The sequence below is a fragment of the Penicillium cosmopolitanum genome, assembly GCF_028827165.1.
Source record: "Penicillium cosmopolitanum strain IBT 29677 chromosome Unknown utg000009l:1.0-9042332.0:1.0-9050551.0, whole genome shotgun sequence".
Lineage (NCBI taxonomy): Eukaryota > Fungi > Ascomycota > Eurotiomycetes > Eurotiales > Aspergillaceae > Penicillium > Penicillium cosmopolitanum.
The window spans coordinates 7,014,786-7,038,275 of NW_026622679.1; the positions used below are offsets into that span (position 1 = coordinate 7,014,786).

Genomic DNA, 23,490 nt, shown 5'->3' on the forward strand with positions numbered 1-23,490 from the left:
CTCTGCTTTGCTTCAGAAGAAAGGATGATGTATAGAAGAGGCTAGTGATGGACACGCCTTTCTGGGCTATGTTGATTTAGTATTAAATAATGGAACCTAGGCATAAAGCCTGGTTTATGCGAGCAGGGGAGGTCCCTCAAGGTTCATCATTTTAAACAAGCTAAACTCCGAAGTGCGGCAGTGCATCTGACGTCAAAAAGGGTGCATTGTCTCCAATCTACGCCAGGCGGCTTTAATGATCATCATCTGCGTTCTTCTCACACTGCATGAGACTGGGTAGCCGAAAGTTTTATGAAATCTAATCATCCTTTGCGTATTCCGTGATCCGATTGTTCTGTTTCATCTTTCTCGCAGCGGTGTACATCTTCTGCATAGTATCGATATACTTGTTGACATTTTCTTCATCATCACCTATAGGGAATTAGGAGACGAAGTACCAGAGAACTTAAGTAAGGGGACTCACCGGCATATTCGCTAATGAGGTAGATGAACTCCGCCGTATGAAGCTTGCTTGGATCTACCGCTGAGATACACATAATGTCTGGCGCAAATAAGGTCAGCGAGTACTAAACATCCTTTTGCTAGTGTGGCAAGACTCACATCCGAGGACGCTCTTGTACTTGCTTGAAAAGCCCTCTCCGGAAAAATTCCAGCGCCACAGCTTTTTGTCATAAAGTTAGCAATCATCTGAATACGGTAAATTGATGGGCTGGCGTATGTACCTTTACATCGACTCTGATGATGGTGTTGTGAACCATGTAGACGAAGAACTTCTCCTCCGAGAACTCTCCTACCTCCACGTTGCCGAGGAAGACATTAAGAGCTGTTTTAACGACGCCCTGGTATTCTTTTAGCATTCTTTTCTGACTATACGTACCATCGAGTGCATACCTTGAAGCCCTCTTTCACTGCATTGGAGGTCTTTTCTCCTCCGGCGCTGAAGAATTGGTCGACGGTCTCACTGATCGAATCCGCTGGCTATGCAAAGTTAGCTTTCCTTCAGCTTTTCTTTATAGAGAGTATACTAACATTGTCGGAGATTTTAGTCAGGGAACGTCGTTCCCACCTGAGGGCGCGAATACCCGGAACCTGGGTCTTGGACGTCGCGTCTGGATTCAAGAACCGTCTGTTTGTAGAAAGTTGAGTGAGAACCACTACACAGCCATAAAAGGATCTTCCATCTTACTTACTCATTAATCTCAAACTGAAATTCATTCAGTTTTGAATCGACAAGCTTTTGAAGAATGTCAAGCTCCTGCTTTGCCTTTTCTTCGGCAATCTTGTCCGCCTCCTTGACGGACTCTCTCATGGCAGAAATAGCCTGTCCCATGTTGAAGAAGAGGGAAGAACTGAAAGTTCAAAGATGTTCTGCTAGAATCTTTTGGGTATGATATTATTCAAATGAGCGGTTTACGGGCAATCGGTGTCTTTTTATAAATAATTTGTCGACGTGCGCTTCCAACACGCCCACGTTCAAGTTCGATAGAAGAGCCCATAGTTTGTCAATCAGTGCCACGTCGCCTGCTACACCCTCCGAATTAAGCTCATCTAAACCAATAAATTTCATGACACTTCGCCTATTTTGACTCAAAAGGTTGGCTGGTAAGCATCCACCCATCGCTTGAAAGCTCAATGTGTTGAAAGCTTTAGGCCTCAGGCAATGGTCTTCCCCTCATCCCCCGCTCAGTGCACTTCTTTTCTTTCAAAGTAATTTCTAGAGAGTAAAAGTCTATCGATGTTTCTCTCCCTTTTTCTCATCTGACATTCAGTTTGATTTGTCAAACGTTTATCTATTTTTCTTTGTCGGTGTTCGCCCTTATTTCGAATCTGATGTATACTGGACTTCTAATTCTATCTGGACGAAAGCCCCAGAAAAAATATAGAACGCCGTACTATACTATTTGGTGGAAAGTAAGTGGACAACAGGTCAAACACCTTTTAAGCTCTGGCGGCTAGCTGCCGAAGGTTGGCATGGTTTAGCACACAACATACTAACCTTCAACAGCATCTATTGCTCAGCGGGCCATGGGAAATGTCCAGAATCGGCGCAGCCGAGTGGCTTGAATAGCCTCGGGTATTATGTCTTCGGTCTTTCAACATATAATACTCGTAACGGAGACAAAGTCTAGTAACTTGATGCTGCGCCCCTGGGAACTGTGGGGTCGGAGTGGCGGTTCTTCAGGGCCGTGCCGTTCACCGGGTAAGACCGAGGAGCTTGAACCTGTTCTTGCTTTGGCAGGATGACCTTTTGAGCAAGCCAAGAAGATGCAATTGACCAATTCATTCGAGACGAGATGGCAAAACTTTCCTGCGATTTTGAAATCAGATGATGCGCCATAAAGCTCGACCCGAAGCGGTACTCGAATAACACATGAAGATTTCCACGACGCCACTGTGTCAAACTCTCAGCCAGAACGCCGGCTTGCATAACTGAAATCACATAAAAGTTAGATATCTAGCTATGGCGCAGATAGTCATGTCCGGAGTTCCCGTCGTTTGAAGTTGTTCGCATTCCAGACAAAGAATGGTCATACATCGGCCTTTTAAGATATAAGTCCCCTCGTTTCCACAGTTGAAATCCATCAAAGAAACTTGAAGAGTCTTCATATATTCGCTCCGTCTTCCTTATATGACACAGATGAATAAATAATTCGCCGCTTTTCTGATCATATTATCATATTTTTCTCCATTGAGGAGCTTGTGACCTGGGGCGAGCCCCTGGGAGCAATGAGCTAACTTCTGGGGCTTCCCCGAGACCAACACGAACGATATGAGAAACAACTCTCACGGTGTATCGGTCTCGCTATTTCCACACGAAGAGAGGTAAACCTGCAACAATATTTCGAGCATGATTTCGTAAGCAAAATTTTTACCCTCGCCCTGGAAGTACTGCCACTCAGATGTCCATCCCGTCATGTAAAGCAGCTCAATGATCTGGGCCAGATTGAGGAGCTTGTCAGGAAGATCCATCCCACGGCCAACGGGACTGGGCACGCTGTTAGCGCCATTTTCAGCAATTTGATGCAAGAGGGCCCCGTATCCTGGAGTAGTGTTGTTGTTGTAGTAACGTCTAGTAAGTAGTAACAAGATGTCTCATATTTGCCATTTGCTTGTTTGGCAATTACTACAAAGCTATATCCATACCAGTGGATTGTCTGGGGACAGTACTAGGATTAACCTACTTCCAACCCCCAGAGCAATCATGCAGAAACTGATTTAGCATTGGCATGATCTATGGACCAGAGTTCTGATATACCGGTCTGTTCGAAGTTTGGGGTGTCATCATCGAGTGAGTATTCCCAGGTTCTGACTGTCAACCCTTGGGGTTTGAACTAGACCCGTGGACTATTATAACTGCACGTTTTAGCAGGATACAACGGATAAATCATGAGTACTGGTATTGACGATGCCATCAGTCTGAAATATTTAAATTACACATACCCCTTGGAGGCTTCGCTGCATGGAGAGAGAAGAAAAATTCAATAACAGGACAGGGTAAAATAAGAAAAGGAAAAAGAAAAGAGAAAAAAATAAACGAACACCTCTAAATCCAGACTGACGCATACTGCTGTATGGCTAAAGAAAAGAGCAGCAGTTCCTCAAGTTCACCAGACGCCCAGGCGTCAATGATCCGTGTCGGGTTCTGACATTTCGCATCTCACGTTCCCCCAACGTCCACCCATTTAACTCAAAACGTAAAGCAACCTAGATCCCGCTGGCGCCTGGGGCTTCCTGGTCTTTCCGCAATTCGACGAGCAACTCGCGGAAGCGCTCCTTGCCAGAGCCGCTGCCACCGCCGACGGAGCCCTTGCCGGAGACATCGACCAGCTTGGCAATGCGCTCCCAGCTGGTACCACCGGCAGAGGTGTCTTCGCGGTTGGCGAGGAATTGTTCGGCTTCGGTCTTGGTCTGGGCACGGTGCTTGTCGGCCTTGTTGTTGTATGAGACGTAAAAATCATCGACGTCCTCCTGGGCCTTCTTGACGGTAGCCTCCTTTTTCTCGTTCGAGACCTCTGCGCGCCGGGCGATCTCGGCATCACGCTTCTCGCGCCATTCACTGTACAAAGAGAATCCACCCGTTAGCTTGATCGTATAGAAAAGCGGGACAAGGGGGAACTGTAAACAGTACGCGCCCTGCCAGGTGAGGGGTTCCTCGGACTTACCGGACGGGCTCCGCCTCTGTCTCGGGCTCCTGAGTACTGGGGTATCCGGTGGGAGGGAAAGGAGATCCAGTGCCTGTGATGGTACCACCGGGGGCAACGCGCTATATCAATTAAACATCCCGTCAGCATATCTCCTTGGATTTCTAGGGGAGGGACATAACATCTAGCTCATACCTCATTCTGGTTCTGGGTCTCCACTGATGGGAATGAGGATTCGAATCCACCTAGGTCCTCCGCGGGGGTATCATTGCTTCCACCGCCAAGCAGGTCATCATTGCCGTCGGCGGCGTGGTCTTGAGGGGTCGCAAATTGGTCGGCGTCTTCACCCAGAGCGGCGCGCTCACGGGCCAGAAAGTCGTCCTGGCCGACGCCAGTGTTATCAACAGCCTCAGTTTGGCCTGAAGAGATAACAATGTCAGTTCATGATTTCGCGGATGGGGGGTCCTCGTGCAGGTGGGTGGAGTGTACCTTCAGAGAAGTCCTCCAGAGAAGGGAAACGGTCAGCCATGTCGCCGAATGGGAATTTGCTTTTTTGAGGTAGTGTAAAGAGAAAATGAACGGGAAGAAATTGAAAGCAGATCCAGAGAAAAGGTCGGAGATGTAAATGGGAAAGCAGAAGTGAGTGTTGAAGTGACAGTTGTTGCCCGGCGAGACCCCCGGAGTGCCCGTCCGTCACTGGCAAAGGCGGTGAGAACAGCTTGCCTCTTCAATATGACACAGCTTCACCTTTTCCTTTCACTGCATATGATCTTCACAATTGGTCTGGCTGTTTCTGTTCGTGCCTGTCCGGTCTGATATAGCTGGTGTTTATATTTTGACGGTGACACATCCTTATAACCCCGGTCCCACACGTCGCAGCCTGGCTACACCTCTTCACGTTTGCTATTGTTGCTCTTGCGATAACAGCTCCACACACCAACAACCCTCTTCAATCTCTCTTTTCTTACTCACAAGGCTCGTATTGATTGCCAAACATGGCATACACGGATGATGCCGTTAAGGCAAAGCTCTCTACTCTGAATGAGACCCAGGAAAGCATCGTTACTGTTGCTCAATGGGTCATGTTTCATAGGTACACTCTTGAGGTCTTTCGCTGTATTGTGACAACGCTAATCTGGATCTCTACTCAAAGGCGACACGCCGATCGAACAGCGCAAATCTGGCTTCAAAAGCTTCGTGATGCGCAGCCCCCGAAGCGACTTAGCCTTGTTTACCTCGCTAATGGTACGTGAAACCTCCAATCGCATTGCTGTTGTATCCAACTAACGACTACCCGAAGAGGTCGCCCAACAATCGAAAGCCCGAGGAAGGGGCGAATTCCTGGATGCCTTTGCGCCGGTGAGTTGCTGTCATTGTGGTTGGAAAATTCGGAAGTCAGGATTGACAAGAACATAGATTATCGCCGAGGCCTCGGCCACGGCATACAGAGGCTCCTCGGTGGATATCCAAGGGAAACTACGTCGGGTGATTGAAGTATGGAGGCAGCGCAATGTGTTTGATGTACCGGTACTCGATGCAATCGATGCCCGTGTGAACGGTAAGCTCCTTCGTAGCTCTTCGAAGCGACTTGCACTAGGTTTCTGACTTAGATCCGATTCCAGATATCGACAAGACGCGGTCTACGACCAAGAAGCAGCCTCTCGGGGGCTCCTTTTTCAAGGACGCTTCGAGCGGATCAACCCCAGCCGAAATCCAGCCCCTGGTTCCCTTGCAAGTCGCCCTTACCAAAGCCGCCATGTCCTCGAATACCTCGGCCGCGACCGCAAATGCGGAGTTCGAAAAGCTTCAGAACCCCGAAGACCAGCCACTTCCTCCTGTCCACGCAGCTCGCCTCAGTTCCTTGCTCAAGACCCTCGCCAATGCCGAAAGCTCTGTGTCGGAAGTGATCAAGTCGCGACGAGCCTTGATCGACGGACTTGAGAAGCTTCTTGCGACGAACCGCACGGAGCTCGCAAAGGAAGAGACCTTGGCCATTGAGCTGACTGAGAAGAAGACAGAAACGGATTCCAAGAGGCGCGACGTTGAGGATGCAATTGTTCGTGGGTTCACGGACGAGAGCGCCGGTGGTCAAAACCAAGGCGGCGATGGTGGAGATTATGCCCGACCCGAGGTAGAAGCATTGACTCCTCCGCCGGTGGAAGCCCTCACCCCAGTAGGGTCTCCCAAACCGGAGCAGGCACATGCACAGGCTAGCCATGGTCCCTTCTCAGAAGAGCCATCCGTCCCCTTGCCTGACGCCCTTGTCATTCCCCACATGGGCCAGCCTGACAATGAAATTTCCTTCCCAGATCCATCGGACCTCTCACCTGGCGGGGGTAACGACTTTGATCTCAGCAACAGTGCAGCCAAACGGCGTAAAGTAGCCCACAGTGAGGAGGATTATGCACAGTTCGCGAATGAGGATCTGGATGCGGATGTGGCAGAGCTGATTGCACAGCAAGGGCAGCAATGAGCATAAGCGGAGGCTTATTGCGCACTTCTTTCTTTCCTCTCAGATTCTACCTGTACGCAGGAGCCTTCTGTTTTGCGTTTATCTATTTGTCCTAAATGGTTCACGCGTGGTACATACTGCGTATTTCTGTACCTAGGGAGGGACGATGATCTTGTTATGAAAATACATCCAATGGATTCCATTTTCAGATTACGTCACAGTTTACCTATGCTTTCTTGCCCATACTAATACTAATAATATTAGTAGAGGATAAGTATTTCAAGGTTGCTACGAGCGGACTGGTCGGGAGGTATTCAATGTATAATGATACAATGGTCATTCGGCGCTTCTCTATTAACTATGATACTATGAAGAAGAATGAGATCGTTATCGGAATATATCCGGGTCCATCCACCTGTCTCTTGCAAATCGCCTTGACGACGAATGTCTTCTAAGACGATCTACCGACGCTATCACAGCGCGAATATTGTTGGAACTTTCATCCTCAGGTGGTGGGGATGGCGAGCTACTTTTCTTCGGCTTAATGACTAAGAGGATGATCAATCCAATAACCACAAGCGCCAATAATAACATCGCCTTCCGCTTGGTAGTCCGCCGTTGATAATTAGTGGCCTGCGAAAGCAAGTTAGAGCAGCTCTGGCCGATTGAAAACAAGTGAGAAAGCATCACTCTATAGAAGGAGACTTACCACTTTCAGTTCCGTATCTGCGGACTTGACATCAGTGTTCATTTTCTCGACATTGTAGTCGATGCGGTCGAGCATGGTCCCTTGGTCGATAATCATGCTTTGAAGTTCGCGGAAGATGTCGGACAGCTCGATGATACCCTTGGCGATGTCATTGATTTCCCGCTCACGTTGCGCGATCGCGGCATCATTTACGCCCGCTTGTCGTTGCGACGTCTGCATTAACATTGTCTGCGAGAAAGATTTGTCTGCGTCCGACTCCATCAGAGAGGGATCTGTATACGGGTTTTGGGCGGGCGTAGGTGCGCTATCGAATGGCGTTGAGATGCCGTCCAGGTCTCGGAGTTCTGCAAGGTGAATCGCCAGTCAGTCGTAGTTCCCTCGTTGATCATGGGGTATCTGGGAGGATCCATACTTCTCAAATACGTGCTCTGTTTCTTGCGGAACCTGGCACTGGATTCCTGAACCCTTTGTGCTAAGGAGATCTGGATATTCTTCGCCATGGTCTCCTCGCCGCTCGTGACACCAACCTGTTCACGAACCATGGCCTCAATCCGCTGGATAGCCTTCTGGCAATCGTGGAAGCTCCGGGTGATATCCTGCGTCAGACGCTCGATGGTGCCTTCGTCCTTTCTGCGTACATCTTCGTCTCCGAACCCAGGCAGTAGGTGCTTCTGATGCAACTTATCCAGTTCGGAGGACTTCTGCGCAATATCGGCCAAGTGCTCAGAGACCTCCTCCTGTACATCGACCCAGCGCGGCGGGAGCAGATCCATCTCAATAACCATGTCGCCATCTTCTTCGAAGCCGCCCGTCTCGGAGATCAGGCGGCGGCTCTCCTCCGGCTGGGATGTATCGAAGCCATTGGAGGGGCCGCCAAAGCGGGGCTTTTTAGAGGGGTGGTGTGCGAAGGATTGTCGGTAGGAGATATAGCTAGTAGAAGACGCAATCGATTAGTATCACGAGCTATGCTGTGGCTGCGAGGGTCGGGGCCTAGCTGTCGGGGTAATGTGTACAGATTGGTGCGATCCCGCCACATGGTGGCTATGTGGTAGAGGGAGGTAGATGAGAGAGGTTTATTGAGGGTGTAGTGTCGTATATGCGAATATCATTATCGGTGTGGGCGGTGTTGGTGTCGCATTCGAGGGAATGAATGGCGATGAGGTCAATCTGGAGTTGAACTTGAATGAGCCGCGATTGGAAGCTCCCGAGGGTCTCTCCGCTCCCGCCGCGCAGGGGCGGCCCCCAATATTACCCTGTATTACGCCGTTATTTACCGGTCTATTCCCACCAATTCTACCCGTATATTTGGTATGGCCTGTACTGGGTAAAGGGTGGACTATAGAGACGTTGATGCGTTCCTCTGTTCACACAGAAAGGTATGTATGTACTAACTACTAGTTAGTAGTACTGACTAATGAAGCTCTGTTATTTGCACCGGATGAAGCCACAGCCGCCGAAAGCGCCTGGACAGCAGTATCCGACCTTCTAGACTTTTCTGCTTATGATTTCGGCTCTCTACAACTATATAGAAGATGAAAGATAAGTACACTCTAGCCGTGTGACCACCTGAATGACCCCAGGGACCGATGAGTCTTTCGTTCTGGTTTACTCACGGATAGGTTCGCCGGGGATGGGGGCGGAGCTGGCTGATGCTTGTGATGAGAGAGAGGTTCGTTCAGCTTCAGCGGGGCGACTAAACTAACCCGATATCTACCAGTGGTTATAAATGACTATCATACCAAGTAAAATAGAATCACCATAGCAGTAGCAGTAATGTTGTTGTTGTTGTAGGTGTATACCTGTGTTTCAAACATCTATATTATTGTCTTGTTGGTCTTGGTTCTCTTTTCTTTCCTCTGCTTTGCTTACGTATCACCAAGAATGAGGTGTGTCATTTCTTTGCAGACTCACCTGGGCAGGATACGAGCCCCAATTATCATTCACACCGATAGGGGGGACCCCAGCATTAGGCAGATTCTATTTAGGGACCAGATCTACTAACCGAGTGATCCATCACTTCCCTGGTTTAAATTCACCTCCGAAATATATGCGCCAAATGATCCAATCAGTGTTGATGGTTGATTGAGGGCATCACCTCGTGGGAACAGGCCTCGATTGTGTAACCTTGGTCAAACAAGTGACACAGGCACGCATTCAGAGCGTACCTGATACGGTTATGGCCATGTGGTTCCCGCGGGCCGTTTACTACCTCTGCTTGATATTCTCTTGCTAATTTAAACGGACCATGAATGGCAGAGGAGACCAAGAGCATTTTCGAAGTACTTCTTGGGGGGAAAAACAATGACTTGGAGGCTTAGACTAACGGGAGCGGCCCGAAAGTCGGTGTAGTCTTGCAGCTGGTCTCTCCACTCCACCGCGGATGCAAATGTCATGCACATTAGTACTCCGTATACTCGTATGTGCGCGGGAAATGCGGGTTGTTTGCACGACCCGCGTGAGCATTTCTCCGTGATGAAAAGTGGCTGCAGGTGCAAAGTGGCTGCAGGTGAACACGTGTATGATATCACATCGCGTGCAGTTCAACGGCCAGCCTTATAATTTTACTTATTAGTCTTGCTTTTCTTGCCAGATGGCCCGGTATTCTCCAGTATTCTCTTCAAGCCGCCACTGGCCTTACAACATAATGAGGTCCAATCAATCCGATGAAGAGAACAAGCCCCTGATATCCCTACAGAGCAAAAGCCCTTGTACTTCGAGCTCTACTAGTATCGGTTATGACGACATTAGCGGGAAAGACCGAGGTTTCAAATCATATTGGGCGCGCTTTCGTCGACCCTCGGTATGCCTCAAATTCCCTCTGCTGATTCCCTGAAAAATAATTTGGGTATCGCGGCTAAGAACACGGTATTTTAGCCAGCATGGATCATCTGTCTCTACACCATTTACGTCATGGTCTTTGGCATCTTGACTGTCCCCGAGCTCAACTCTACATTTGCCTTGATATGTCACCAGCGATACTCGGAAAGCAAGAATTCCTTGGAGCAATCAGAAACTAAGGGCCCGGATCTTTTCAAAGAACTTGACAATTGTCTTGGGAACGAGCATGCACAAACACAACTATCGCAATTTTTACTCTACCGCGAAATAGCGTCCGGTCTTCTCGGTGCCGTTTCGACACCAGTATTGAGCTCTCTGTCGGATCGGATAGGTCGCAGGCGAATCCTTGCTTTTACCGCAGTAGGTCCTCTCATAAAGGAGGTCTTACTTCTCCTTCTCCTATGGTATCCCGACTCGGTAGATGTATACTGGCTTCTCGTGGGATATGCCGCCGAGGGCCTTAGCGGTGGATTTATCGTCTCGATGAGCACTTCACAAGCATATATCACCGATCTCGTTCTCCTTAAAGACCGAGCGAGGGTATTTGGCTATCTACAAGCTAGTTTATTCTGCACTCTGGTTTTGGGTCCTATCATTGCGGGTGTGCTTCTTACAGCTTTCAGCTCCTTCCAGTTAATATTTGAGGTCGCGGTTTGCAGCCACTTACTCCTCGGCTTGATCTTTCGCTTCGCCTTGCCGGAGTCGCGCCAAAGTTCTTCCAGTAGTATGGTTGATACAGAGCACCTATCAGACGAAAACGGAATTCGGTCGATGTGGTCATCACTCAAGTCGATTCGTGCGTCGAGTATCTCACGACGAAGAAATATGGCTATTCTAGCCTTCGTGGATTTCGTTGTCTTCGGTGTTTACCTAGGCATCAGCCCGCTTCAGTTGGCGTATCCAGGATATTTATTCCACTGGACGCCAGCTATCCAAAGTTTAGTGATGGCTTTGACATCATCGTGGAGTGTCCTAGTGCTAATCGTGCTATTTCCCACGGCAATGATGCTTGTGCGTCGGCGTGACAGGCGAACTTCTAGTGTCTCTCTGCTCAAATTTGGAGAGATGGGTGCTGTCAAGCTCTGCTTGATGCTCCAAGTTATGGGATACATTGGCATTTCTTTAGCTCGAACCCCTGGCGCTTTCATCACCTCGTCTCTGGTTGTTGCATCGTCTGCTCCCATATCTCCTCTTTTAACATCCTGTCTTACCGCGTACGTGTCCAGTGATCAAATAGGTCAGCTACTTGGGATTTTGAGCTTTTTGCATGCGATTTCTCGGGTTGTTATGCCTGCTGTGATGAATGCTACCTACAGCAGGACTGTGGGCATTTTCCCGGCACCGCTGTTTATGCTTTTGGCAATCTTTCAGGGCGTTTCATTACTGGCAACAATGGGTGTCAAAGCAGATGTTGTTTAATCAGTTTATCAAGAAGAAATCATTTAGTCCCGAAATTTTCCTTCAATTATTCTGAAACCTTCATACATAGACTTGAGTCAATATTGGTAAGCGAAGCTTGGTAAGCTGGCCTTGAGCAATACGAGAGCCGCGATTCACTTCTGTCTTTGGTGGAAAGTCTAATTGTATGCCACTTTTCTGAGATATTTGAACTCAAAGTACTTGAGTCATACTGACTATTTTTGATGCTAAACATCGATCACGATGAGACGCCTAGAGACAAATAATGCATCATCGAGGCAAATTTTATTCTATTGGTCAACAATCTTTTGCAAAAGAGGCCGCTAGGAGTACTAAAAGTAGAGGGTTCTTCGACCATTTACCTGAAGGAAAAGTTTATGTTTTCCGAATTTCCTGTGATATATGCGTACATCGATGGTGCTATTGCTTCTTTCCATATGCTGACGCAATTCGATTTGCGGGGTCCGGATTCACTCCGGCTCCTAGGCTGTGTCGGCGTCGGAATAGGGCTAGTCAAAAGCTTAGGGTGTAACCATGGATTAGCACCGAAAGCCATCATCGCATTAGATGCCTAATCTGTAAACCTTTTATTTTGTAGCCGCTTCGGTTAGATCGATCTATAGAAAGTACGACGTGAATGTATTTCAAAGCGGCGACTCTAAGCGGAAACTGATCGCTCAAGTGCTATGCGTCTCACTGGAGCCTTGGAAGGCTTGTTTCCCCAGTTCTGTCTAGGCAGCACGAGTCATCATCGTTCACTGGGAGTAAGCCCTGGGGGCTGAGTAGTTATCTCCGATATTACAGGAGGATGGCAGTGCCCATGAGTCATGATGGATTTCTAATAAGTGGTTCTAAAATGCTTATTTAAACAATAGTTCTCCCTGATCGAGGGTTTATAACTTCACTCTGCTATACTCCTCTCCCATTACAATTGGCTCTACTTGACGTACAAACATTCAACTTGAAGTTTATCATCAATTCAACATCTATATTCCTCTGATATAATAATCATAATGGCCGGCGCCGGTTCCCTTCAACGATCAACGGATGGCCCAACTCCACGCACAGATGTCCAAGTCGCAAAGGATGCGTGGAAGTTTGTCCAGCGAAAAGTTCAGAAACATCGCAGCCCGCCCTCAATTCCCGAAGAAGATTTACAGAAAACACTTTCACAAGATTCGGCCATGAGCAAAGCAAACACTCTCGTTGTTGCTTCAGATGATCAGCCAGCCAAGAAGGCTGAAAATTGAAATACGACCAGTTAGGTTGAAGAAGGAAAAAAAAGGCTCGTCGATAATTGGGTACTTGAAACCTGGGATCTTGGAAGTCTTAATTGGATTTTGAATGGTTATGCGTCTAATGTGGTGCCTTTGGAGTTTTCCCTCTTTTTGATTTGTTTCCCTTCCTTTATCAATATTACTACGCCCGCTAGTATGTTGCCGGCTTGATCTGCATGCTGGTGGGGTTGTATGGATCCCCCGACTCGGAGGACTTGAAAGATTACTATCTTCTTCAATATCTATGACCGCTAATTTATAAATGTATTCAATGGATATGTGCTAGAGGTTCCTTACTGAATGAGCCCTGAATTTTCGAAATACCTGCGTTGACTAGCATAAACATAGTCTTGTTCTCTCCGCATGGTGCCAACTACGGAGTACTTCCCAGGATGTTAGCTATGGGAACCCACCACTCAGCCCTACCCTCGGCAAAATAAGCAGGGGGAAGGAGATGGGGGTCTGGGGCTTGGCCTTGGCCTTGGCCTAGGACTTGGGGCCTAGCCGAGTACCCTCCGTGGCGAGTGGCAGCACCATGCTTTCCGTGGGGAGTAGACAGGGTCAGCTGCGGGGCTGATAGCACCACCAGGCTCGAATCCGCAGGGATAAAGAACGACCTTCATCTGCAGTCATGGTTCTTGGCTCGTACTAGCGGGGCGGGAAAGGCCAAACACCAAGCTTTTCTTCGATCCGCCGGGTGTCGTCAGCTGAAGGAGTGTTTCGAACACAGCCAGGGTAGATAGAACCACGAGGATCGAAGAGGGAAGCAGCTGTCAAAGCAGAGGATACCTTGGGTAGTGAGTACAGTACGTTATCTGTCAAGTACGGAGTAAACCTTTAGGAAAGCAACTTGAACTGTCAATAACTACCCACAAAGTACAGATGGAAGGTCACGCTGACCGCCTGGTCCATGGTTGTCTCTAATTGGCCATTCATTGTGTTCTGCCACCTCCGTAAGGCTGGCTTTCCCCTTAACTTCCTCCCCGCCAGAAACTCCATCGACCCCCCCCTCTCTCTCCCCATCTTCTGTTTTCTTTCCCCCCTCCCCCCTTTGCATATCCCTCCAGATCTAGCAAACATGGTATGCCTCTGTTTTGTTTTCCGCCCTCGTCGCTTTTCATCCATCCTGTATCGCAGAATGGAGAGCCTTCCTCTCAAAGCCCTTCCCCCGCACCTGCGGGACAGACCCTGTTGTCCTGTTTGTTGACTGACCGCGCCATCGCACCTATCTAGGCCGATTCTCTGACCGAAGAGCAAGTTTCCGAGTACAAGGAGGCCTTCTCCCTCTTTGTGAGTTATCCAATCTTCGAATTGAATTGCGATCGTGGGATCATTTAGGCTGACGAGTTATCTTGTGATCGACAGGACAAGGATGGCGATGGTAAGTGCGGCCTATGCTGAACACCTTGTGTCCTTTTCGCGGGCGGCGTTTCCTTCGCGATTGGATTCCATCAACTCATCGTTGAACCCTGCTAAAAACTATTTGCGATCTGTAGGAGAAATCACCACCAAGGAGCTTGGCACCGTCATGCGCTCCCTCGGCCAGAACCCCTCCGAGTCTGAGCTGCAGGATATGATCAACGAGGTCGATGCCGATAACAACGGTACCATCGATTTCCCCGGTACGCTCCCCCTTTCAATTCCGTTATCTACTCCTCCTCTCTTCTCGTCTCCTCCGCCCGTCAAAACAAGATGAATATTGACATGCGCCCACAGAGTTCCTGACCATGATGGCCCGTAAGATGAAGGATACCGACTCCGAGGAGGAGATCCGTGAGGCCTTCAAGGTCTTTGACCGTGATAACAACGGTTTCATCTCCGCCGCTGAGCTGCGCCACGTCATGACCTCCATCGGCGAGAAGCTGAGCGACGATGAGGTTGACGAGATGATCCGCGAGGCCGACCAAGACGGCGATGGACGTATCGACTGTACGAATACCCTCCCCCCACCCCCACGTCAAGTCGCAATCCTTGAAGACCCGCTGACCCAAATCGTCTACTAGACAACGAGTTCGTCCAGCTCATGATGCAAAAATAAACTTCCACGTCGCCATGTGTTCTCCGTCTTTAGCTGAAATCGCGATTTTCTCAACGAGGATGTTTCTCTATTCTTCCTTCTCTTATTGTCTTCCAGCTCAGTTCCCGATACTGTCTCTGTAGTCTATGCTTTTTTACTGGGCTATGGCTTGGACTCTTCATGATCAAGCGTGCACTTTGGAATGCAGGTAGCGAGGGATAGGGGGGGAAGATTAGGCCGTGGTGTGGGCTGCGTTTCATCGTACATCTATGAATTGATATTCAACTTCGCATCTACCAAGATGCATGCTGCTACCCTTCACTTCGCCCGCGCGACGCAGACCCAGTAAATAATGTAGATGATGTAGATGATGTGAATAATGAAACACCCAAAATATGCCCCAATCACCGATTAAACCGTAAAACCTCCATATACTGCCTCGCAACATCTGTCCCAGCCTGCGGATTAGGGTCATCCTCGGTAGGACCAGAAAGTCCACCCCCGGTATTCTTTGCACCCTTAATCTTCACCAAGCGCTCCTTAACTTCACTCCCAACCCCAGGAACAAGAATAGCCTCCCTAGCCCCTTCAACCCCAACCCGGACCCAAAACTCGCGAATCAGCAACGCCGTCGCCGCAAACTCAGCATCAACATCGCTCTCCTCCAACGCAGACAAAGACACATCGACGCCAGAGTCCGTCTCCCCATTGACATCGGACGTAACAGCGCCATCTAGAGAATCAATCACCGAAGGACCACGCCATTCGATCTCAACGACCGCCCCACGTACACGATTCGTCGGATAAGTCTGTCGCACATCGCCCAGTCGCACGCGGAAATCGCCGATATCATAGAACACGCCGTTCTGAACCACGACGGTTAATCGGTGACACCAGAAGGGTTGGCACGCGTAGGTAAAATGCTGGAACAGAGTCGAGTACGAGGAGTGCGGTACCGTCGTCATTAGCATCGGCGAGATATTACTCGTCGTACTATCGTTGACACTTCCCGTCGTCGCCGCGCCAGCGCCAGCGCCGACACCGGCACCGGCACCGGCACCCTGAAGCCCCGGCGTGGCCGGAGTAGCAGCAGGTGAGGGCGAGGCTGCATTATGTGGGTGGAACGGTTTCTCTGTCGGCTCTGAGGTATAAATGAAGCCGTGGTTGTGGTAATGGCTCAATGAGAGAAATTGCATATACCGTGGCTTTGAGGGGCGTTGGTTTGGACCCGAGGACGTGGGTAATAGGCCCGGTGTGTCACGCATGAGCTTCTGTTCTAGTGTCCACCGGCCTAGTTGGATTAGGTCTTCATCTGGGAAGGAGGAGCGCAGACGCTCTGTTATGTTTCCCAAGGCCGTGGAGGCGTTTGGGTGTGCTGGGATGAAATAGACTCTTCGGGTTGTTAGTTCGGTCACGGTGTGTATGGTTGGTTGTTCCTGGTGGATTTATTTACCCTGTGACTGGCATTTTGTGGATATATGTCTGCGTTCGCAGGAATTCAAGTTTATATAGACCACGGGGTTGGGGTTAGATGCTGATGCTCTGGCCTGTCCTGGCGATTGACTTTCCCAAATGAGGAGCCTTGAGGACGGCTGTTCTTCAATGAGATTGTCTAAGTCTCGGATCTCGCTAGAGCATTCGTACAAGTAGCACAAGCCCTTGCATTCGTCCAAGCTTGAACTGCGCCCAGATGACAGAGACCTGGTTGGTTAATGTAAGGTTATGCCAATTGATATCAATGCCAGATATGAACCAAGTTATGCAGTAAATACTCCGGACCCTATTCCATATTAGTACGTCCTCTTTCTTGACAAGCAGATGGAGGATATACCAGCCCAGCTTTGTGCAGTAATTCGGTGTCTTTAATTGAGTGATTGATTCAAGGAACGCAGATTAACGGCAGAAAGTCAGGCATCACCTCCGCCTCAGCCATCAGGCCTGGGCAGAATACGTAGGCGGTGTGGTTCGTTCATGGAGTATAAAAATGGTAGTGTAGTAGTGCGAGCTTGCTGAAGCGGAAATATATGAAAGCGAAAATTGGGGCAATTGAATTGTGGAGTAAGACTTTAAGGATGTTGAGGTAGGACAAGTAGGCAGCCAGGCAAGTGAAAGAGGAATTACAGAGGGCAAATCGACCAGTGCAAGTTTGCAAATCTCCCACTGCACTAGGTAGAAGACTTCGAAGGTTGATGTGAATGGTGATGTACCAACTTGAATGCTATAATGTGACTTCTTTGTACAAATCTCCGAGTTCTTCGCCAACCGACCCCAAAATGATGCATGCCAAACCGTAATACCTTGCAAAATATGCACCGCAACAACTCCAAAATGATATCCCAAAAATGCTAATGACAAATTAAGAAAAGAGAGAAAAGAGCACCAATCAAACGTTAGAAAAAGTCCTCCTCGACTAGCCATTGCGAATCCATGGCATAAGCGACAAGATCAGCCGCACAGCACATATCCTCATGTCCATGTTCCAGGTCAAGAAGATCAAGAACCGTTTCCATTCTACCCTCTAGCACCTGCTTGAGCTTTGCGATTTTGCTCTGCAGGCCCTTGCTCTGGTGTTCCTTAACAAGGGCACCAGCACCAGCGTGCTCTTTCGTCTTAGCTGGCTTGGCACTATCTGGTGCTCGACTGGTTGTCTTCCGGTTAGGCGAACAAGGCGCAAGTGCTCGTCGTTGAGGCTGGGCAGGAGGTACAGTTGCTACAGCCTCTGGCTTGCGGTTCTTGAGAAGATTCTTGAGGAGAAAGAGTAGCCAGACCAAGTTCGTCCGAGGCGCATACTCTGCCCAAATTCCGGGAATATCTTTGATCTTTTCTGTTTGCGAGGGATCACCCGTGTAGACTGTTGCGCGCATGCTGCCAGATGGTGTTAGAATGATACCAGCGGATAATGGAATATGGGATCAAACACATACTATCTGTACGTATTTCGCAGCAGAATCTCATCCTCGTCTTCACCGACCGCATCGAAGATTTGCTTCTTATCCAAGTCCGAAGAAGCAATTTCCACCACGCCTTCAGGGTCATCAGGCAGATCGGCCAAGCGGAGGTCGGCACGCGAGAGCGAGTAATCGATGATGGTAGTCTCGATAGAACTCGTGCCGAAACCACTGGAAGAAGACTGTCGCATAGCATCCAGATCCGAGGGAGGCTCCATGGAACCGTCTGGCCTAGTTGACCGAATGCAAACATTCCCAAGATGGAGATCGCGATGCTAAATCAAGATTAGAATTGGGTCGTCAATTCCCCACCGTATCGAAACTAACCTCAAACATCGCATATTCCTCAGCACGGGCAAGAGCCATAGCAACGCCCCAAAAGACATCATAGATTTGGAAGATCGATGACCAAGAGAATTTCTCCAATTCACAACCAGCATCATCCATCTCTACAATCGCCCACAACTGCGTATCCGCATACGACTTCTTACTAGAGGGATCAGGATTCAAGCAATCGTCCTTCGTCTCCTTATAATGATCCCACGCCTTCTGGAAGCTCTCGGGGAATCGACCCTGCACAACATGAATCTCTCTGAAGCGCGCAAACCCAGGGATTGGATCAAGGTATTTCAGCATCTTCGCTTCGGAAGCAATTTCCTCGATGGAAGTGAATTTCTTCGAGCCGGGTCCTCGCGGAGCATTCAGTGGGACAACCTTGAAGACACCATCTCCATATGCTCGCAGCCTCGCCAATCTTGATTTCGAGACCATCGGTCGCTCACCCTCCTCGCGCAAATGCAATTTGTAGACTTCGCCGTAGGATCCCTCGGCTAACTTTGCGACGTGAAACATCTTCGTTGATTTGGAAGCCCATGAGCCGAACTTTTGAATGCTTTGTGATGCGATTGGGGACAGGGCTTCGTCAAGGATTGGGCGAACGTAGGCGTTGGTTTTGGGGTCGTGGATGAATCCGGAGGATCTCCGTCCAGCAGAGGTCTTCTTCGTAGATCGCTTTTCCGGGGTGGGATTGTTGGGTTTGAGTGCTGCCTTTTTGGGTGTTCTTTGCGCGCGCGCTTCTTCGGAGGAAATCCGGACCTCCACCATTTCCTCATATCGCTTCATCTCTGCTGTCTTTTCGGCGGGCTGCTCGGTCGGAACATCCATGGACGGGGGCGTGGGCTGGGGATCGGTGGTCGTAGATGGTGGACCATCGGGGTACTGAAGTTTTGATTCATCTTCCTGGTCCTCTGCTGCTAGCCCCCCGTTCTGCGGCGTCTCTACCTTTTGCGCTGCAGATACTGGCTCCTCGTTGATGGTTATTTCAGCTAGCTTGGATTGGATGGCCTCGACGGTCGCATCAACAGCCTTGCATGTCTCTCTCGCTGGGCTCTTCTGATCAAACACTGCCCTGGGCGCGTTATTCTTCCGCTTCCCGTACACCCTTCTCTGAGCGACCGTTCTGGTGGTGGGTTTCCGAGTCTCCATGATTGTCGTTCGGTCCGCAGAAGGGGGGAAAGTGGGAGGATCGATATAGTCTTTAGGTCGCTGTCGGATCCCGGGCACGGTATAAATCGGCGAGAGGTGTCGACTGATAGCGGGAAGAAGAGTTGAATTAAGGGGATTGCTGTAGCTGTCAAACGCAATCGATGCTGGTCCGCCGACCGTATTGACGTTTGCCCAGAATAGGACTATCGGCCTGTTGCCGCGGTGACGCCATTCTTCCAACGGGCCAATCAGCGGCCCCCTTCATAGTAGTATACAGGAGTGGGCTGTGTACATTACATAGGAGAGGCTGGATCCAGATGGCTTGAATAATATTTGGTTGGAGAATATGGCAGAGACACGGTAGCCATCAACCAGCTAGACCCGCAGATTAATCCCAATGTACACATTGGTTACTAGTAAGATGCGGGAATCAAATTAGATATACTACGTATTACCTGGTACCTACCAGTTACTACTAGTAGTTAGTAGTAGCTGGAAGATCATAGTACAGTCACGGTTTTCAGGTTGAAGTTACCTACTTTTATCTAATATGAAGAACACTTCAACAAAGGATGAATTATTAATATTTGCAGGGGAATCTGTTGAAGCATAAACATACATAATCTGATGGCCGTGGGATGGGTTGGGTGGGGACGGGCAAGAAACATCGCGGAGCCACCGAAGGTCACCGCCGCCGGCTTTCAGAGTGGATGCCCGCCACCCAGTCACCTAGATCATGAGTTTCGCAATCATGAGATCTCATAGCCTCCGAGACGTCAGCAAAGAACTGCAGGGCCTTCTTGACAGAGGTTGGTCTTGAAGAGGGTACCAGTGGATGACCCACCTCGCCAATGACTCACTCTCTACTACTAGTATCCTTTAAAAACACTCTGAATCTCGGACCGTTTGGCTAACAATAATCTATCTATCTCTACTGACTATTGCCTCTCAGCTGAAATGGCTTCCACACAGGCCCCAGAAAAGCCAATAAGCGAGAAACACCGAATCAAGCTTGAGAAATTTGCTCAAAAGAAAGCGAGACAAGCACAACACCAATCTAATACAACCCCAAAAGAGAAAAAGCCCAGGAAGCTAGATGCCCTTGCCATCAATGCAAATGATTGGGTCGATGAGACCCCTCCTGGACATAAGAAAATTTTGAAATCGCTCGATGATGACTTCCTGAAAGCTTACGTGCCAAATGTTGTCGAATCGTCCTGGTATAGTTTCTGGGAGGAACAGGGGTTGTTCAAGCCGCGCACAAACGAGGACGGCAGTCTGAAACCGAAAGGTAGCTACGTGATTGCGATACCGCCACCAAATGTACGTAATAAAGTCTCAAAAAATTGGAAGAAATACTAATATAAGCTGTGAATAGGTCACCGGAAAACTACACATCGGACACGCTCTAGCGCTCTCGCTGGAAGACACCCTAATTCGATGGCACCGCATGCGACAGCTCTCAACGTTATACATTCCCGGCTGCGACCATGCAGGAATTGCGACGCAGGCTGTTGTCGAGAAGCGACTTGCAAGACAACCGATAGATGGAAAGTCTAGGAGGCAAGACTTCACACGGGCTGAATTCGTCCAACTGTGTCAAGATTGGAAAGAGGATTACCGCAAAGAAATAAATAAGACAACTCGCAGACTGGGGGCGTCGGTAGACTGGTCACGAGAGGCGTTCACAATGAGCCCACAGCTATCAAAGGCTGTCACCGAGACTTTTATTCAACTTCATTCAGATGGTCTGATCTACCGGGCCAACAGGCTCGTTCATTGGTCATGCCACCTCTCCACGGCATTATCTACACTTGAAGTGGATCAGCTCGAAATTGACGGGACAACAAAGCTCACAATTCCTGGCTATGATAGGAAGATTGAATTTGGAACTCTCACGTATTTCAAATACCCAATCGAAGGCTCGGATCAAACAATCGAGATCGCAACTACTAGGCCGGAGACCATGCTAGGAGATACCGGAATTGCCGTTCACCCTGACGATGACAGATATAGGAGCTTCGTGGGAAAGATCGCGCGACACCCTATCATACCTCACAGGAACTTGAGGATTATCGCTGACGAATATGTGGAGAGAGAGTTCGGGACTGGTGCTGTCAAGCTGACGCCTGCTCATGATCACAACGATTTTAATCTAGGCAAGAAGCACAATCTTCCATTCATCAACATTCTCAACGAAGATGGGACTTTCAACGAAAACGCTGGTCCCTACACTGGACAGAAACGGTTCGATGCCAGATATGGTGTTATCGAGGAACTCAAGAAGCTCGGCCTCTTCACTCGACAAGAGCCAAACAAGATGGTTGTCCCGATATGTAGCCGATCAGGAGATGTCATTGAATCGCTGTTGAAACCGCAATGGTGGATGAGAATGGAACCATTGGCGAAGCCAGCCATAGAAGTCGTTGAGAGTGGCGAGCTCGTGATTCGACCAGAGGCTCAGAAGCGACACTATCTACAATGGATGCGAAATCTCCAGGACTGGTGCTTGTCAAGACAGCTATGGTGGGGTCATCAGATCCCGGCATACTTCGTTACCGTTGAGGGCGAAGATAAGGCAGACGATGTCAATGATGACTATTGGGTGTGTGGGAGGACCGAAGAGGAGGCACAGGAAAAAGCTGAAGCGAAATTCCCTGGCAAAAAGGTTATACTCAAGCGGGACGAGGACGTCTTGGATACCTGGTTCAGCTCTGGACTTTGGCCATTTAGTACTCTTGGATGGCCGGACCAGACGGCAGATCTCGAAAAATATTTCCCAAATACGACCATGGAAACTGGTTGGGATATTCTGCCGCTATGGGTCAGCCGTATGATTATGTTCTCACTCAGATTGACCGGCAAAGTACCCTTTAAAGAGGTCTTCTGCCATGGTCTAATCCGAGACAGCGACGGCAGAAAAATGTCCAAGTCCCTCGGCAACGTCATTGATCCGAAAGACATAATGGACGGCATAAGCCTCGAGAATCTAAACAGAAAGCTACTGGTAGGTAACCTACCACAGGCGGAGGTCAAGAATGCCGAGAGGTATCAGAAAAAGGCCTTCCCACAAGGTATCCCGGAGGTGGGAGCCGATGCGTTACGCTTCTCGCTCGTTCACTACACACAGGTATCCGGTAGTGACATCAATTTCGACGTCAACACAATGCAGAGCTACCGAAAGTTCTGTAACAAGATCTATCAAGCCGCGAAATATGCTCTTGGCAAGTTTGGAAACGACTTCATCCCCCGCGCTAGCAGTGGACTATCAGGCAATGAGAGTCTAGCAGAGAAGTGGATTCTCTCGAAGATGAACACGGCCACAAAACAAATTAACCAAGCACTCGAAGAACGAGAATTTTCCCGTTCCACAGAAATCATCTATAGGTATCTCTGGGACGATCTCTTTGGCATCTACATTGAGAATTCCAAGTCCATCATTTCAGACGGTACGCCCGAGGAAGCGCGCTCAGCCAGGGATACATTATATACTACATTAGAGACAGGCCTGCGTCTCATCTCTCCATTCATGCCCTTTTTGAGTGAGGAACTTTGGCAACGACTACCACGCCGCCCAAGAGACGACACGCAATCCATCACGATCGCGCTGTACCCGGAGTACGAGCCCTGCATGGATAATCCTGACTCGGTAGAAGCATATGAGCTTGTGCTGGGTTGTTCAAAGGGAATTCGTTCGCTCATGGCGGACTATGCCGTGAAAGATGTCGGCGTCATGCATATCGGGCCTTTGAACGCAAGAGCGCACGATACTATATCCACTCAGCTTCCCGCCATCAGGTCACTCTGCTCTAAAATACCGACAGAGATAAGGATCGGTGTTCTGGGAGCTGGAGAGCGTAGTCCACCGGGCTGTGCTGTCTTTCCTGTTTCAGCAGATGCGAATGTTTTTCTCGCTATTCAGGGTCGCGGAATAGATGTCGGGAAAGAAGCCGAGAAAATTAGGGCGAAACTGGACGAAGCTAGGAGAGACCGGAATGAGGTTTATACGTCTATGGAAGAGCTGGGCAAAGTTCTTAATAAGGATGTTAGCGAAGCTATACGGTTGGCCGAGAGTCGAAGGCTAGATGTGGAGGCAAAGTTGGGGGTTTTGGAGGAGGCCGTTGCAATGTTGGAGATGTAGAAGGGTTTCCTTTTCAAATTTCTACTGTGTGTGATTTGTTTTGTTTTCAATGATTTTATTAC

At 49.1% G+C, this 23,490-nt stretch overlaps 11 protein-coding genes across 11 annotated transcripts; 5 read left to right on the forward strand and 6 right to left on the reverse strand.

Moving 5' to 3' along the window:
- Positions 1-298: 298 nt before the first annotated feature.
- Positions 299-1,330, reverse strand: N7509_010708 (uncharacterized protein; the record flags this gene model as incomplete). Its single annotated transcript, XM_056635345.1, has 7 exons — positions 299-411; positions 464-541; positions 601-661; positions 723-839; positions 892-978; positions 1,030-1,126; positions 1,191-1,330. 7 exons carry the CDS (start codon positions 1,328-1,330, stop codon positions 299-301), a joined length of 693 nt encoding a protein of 230 aa, XP_056485965.1.
- A 795-nt stretch (positions 1,331-2,125) lies between these two features.
- Positions 2,126-2,428, reverse strand: N7509_010709 (uncharacterized protein; the record flags this gene model as incomplete). Its single annotated transcript, XM_056635346.1, has 1 exon — positions 2,126-2,428. One exon carries the CDS (start codon positions 2,426-2,428, stop codon positions 2,126-2,128), a length of 303 nt encoding a protein of 100 aa, XP_056485966.1.
- Positions 2,429-3,705: 1,277 nt separating this feature from the next.
- N7509_010710 (clathrin light chain CLC1) lies at positions 3,706-4,671 on the reverse strand (the record flags this gene model as incomplete). The annotated part of the gene is made up of 4 exons (XM_056635347.1): positions 3,706-4,057; positions 4,164-4,264; positions 4,338-4,561; positions 4,632-4,671. The coding sequence occupies 4 exons, from the start codon at positions 4,669-4,671 to the stop codon at positions 3,706-3,708; spliced, it is 717 nt and encodes a 238-aa protein (XP_056485967.1).
- Positions 4,672-5,137: 466 nt separating this feature from the next.
- N7509_010711 (CTD-interacting domain-containing protein) lies at positions 5,138-6,615 on the forward strand (the record flags this gene model as incomplete). The annotated part of the gene is made up of 4 exons (XM_056635348.1): positions 5,138-5,387; positions 5,443-5,501; positions 5,559-5,700; positions 5,753-6,615. The coding sequence occupies 4 exons, from the start codon at positions 5,138-5,140 to the stop codon at positions 6,613-6,615; spliced, it is 1,314 nt and encodes a 437-aa protein (XP_056485968.1).
- A 366-nt stretch (positions 6,616-6,981) lies between these two features.
- Positions 6,982-8,339, reverse strand: N7509_010712 (t-SNARE syntaxin TLG2; the record flags this gene model as incomplete). The annotated part of the gene is made up of 4 exons (XM_056635349.1): positions 6,982-7,227; positions 7,304-7,647; positions 7,716-8,233; positions 8,317-8,339. 4 exons carry the CDS (start codon positions 8,337-8,339, stop codon positions 6,982-6,984), a joined length of 1,131 nt encoding a protein of 376 aa, XP_056485969.1.
- Positions 8,340-10,213: 1,874 nt separating this feature from the next.
- On the forward strand, positions 10,214-11,560 carry N7509_010713 (uncharacterized protein; the record flags this gene model as incomplete). The annotated part of the gene is made up of 1 exon (XM_056635350.1): positions 10,214-11,560. The coding sequence occupies one exon, from the start codon at positions 10,214-10,216 to the stop codon at positions 11,558-11,560; it is 1,347 nt and encodes a 448-aa protein (XP_056485970.1).
- Positions 11,561-12,573: 1,013 nt separating this feature from the next.
- Positions 12,574-12,810, forward strand: N7509_010714 (uncharacterized protein; the record flags this gene model as incomplete). The annotated part of the gene is made up of 1 exon (XM_056635351.1): positions 12,574-12,810. The coding sequence occupies one exon, from the start codon at positions 12,574-12,576 to the stop codon at positions 12,808-12,810; it is 237 nt and encodes a 78-aa protein (XP_056485971.1).
- Positions 12,811-13,915: 1,105 nt separating this feature from the next.
- N7509_010715 (calmodulin) lies at positions 13,916-14,840 on the forward strand (the record flags this gene model as incomplete). Its single annotated transcript, XM_056635352.1, has 5 exons — positions 13,916-13,918; positions 14,071-14,127; positions 14,203-14,218; positions 14,334-14,459; positions 14,554-14,840. 5 exons carry the CDS (start codon positions 13,916-13,918, stop codon positions 14,838-14,840), a joined length of 489 nt encoding a protein of 162 aa, XP_056485972.1.
- A 418-nt stretch (positions 14,841-15,258) lies between these two features.
- Positions 15,259-16,321, reverse strand: N7509_010716 (uncharacterized protein; the record flags this gene model as incomplete). The annotated part of the gene is made up of 2 exons (XM_056635353.1): positions 15,259-16,246; positions 16,308-16,321. 2 exons carry the CDS (start codon positions 16,319-16,321, stop codon positions 15,259-15,261), a joined length of 1,002 nt encoding a protein of 333 aa, XP_056485973.1.
- A 923-nt stretch (positions 16,322-17,244) lies between these two features.
- Positions 17,245-19,287, reverse strand: N7509_010717 (uncharacterized protein; the record flags this gene model as incomplete). The annotated part of the gene is made up of 3 exons (XM_056635354.1): positions 17,245-17,719; positions 17,779-18,077; positions 18,130-19,287. The coding sequence occupies 3 exons, from the start codon at positions 19,285-19,287 to the stop codon at positions 17,245-17,247; spliced, it is 1,932 nt and encodes a 643-aa protein (XP_056485974.1).
- A 957-nt stretch (positions 19,288-20,244) lies between these two features.
- On the forward strand, positions 20,245-23,428 carry N7509_010718 (uncharacterized protein; the record flags this gene model as incomplete). Its single annotated transcript, XM_056635355.1, has 2 exons — positions 20,245-20,610; positions 20,666-23,428. The coding sequence occupies 2 exons, from the start codon at positions 20,245-20,247 to the stop codon at positions 23,426-23,428; spliced, it is 3,129 nt and encodes a 1,042-aa protein (XP_056485975.1).
- Between the last annotated feature and the right edge of the window lie 62 nt (positions 23,429-23,490).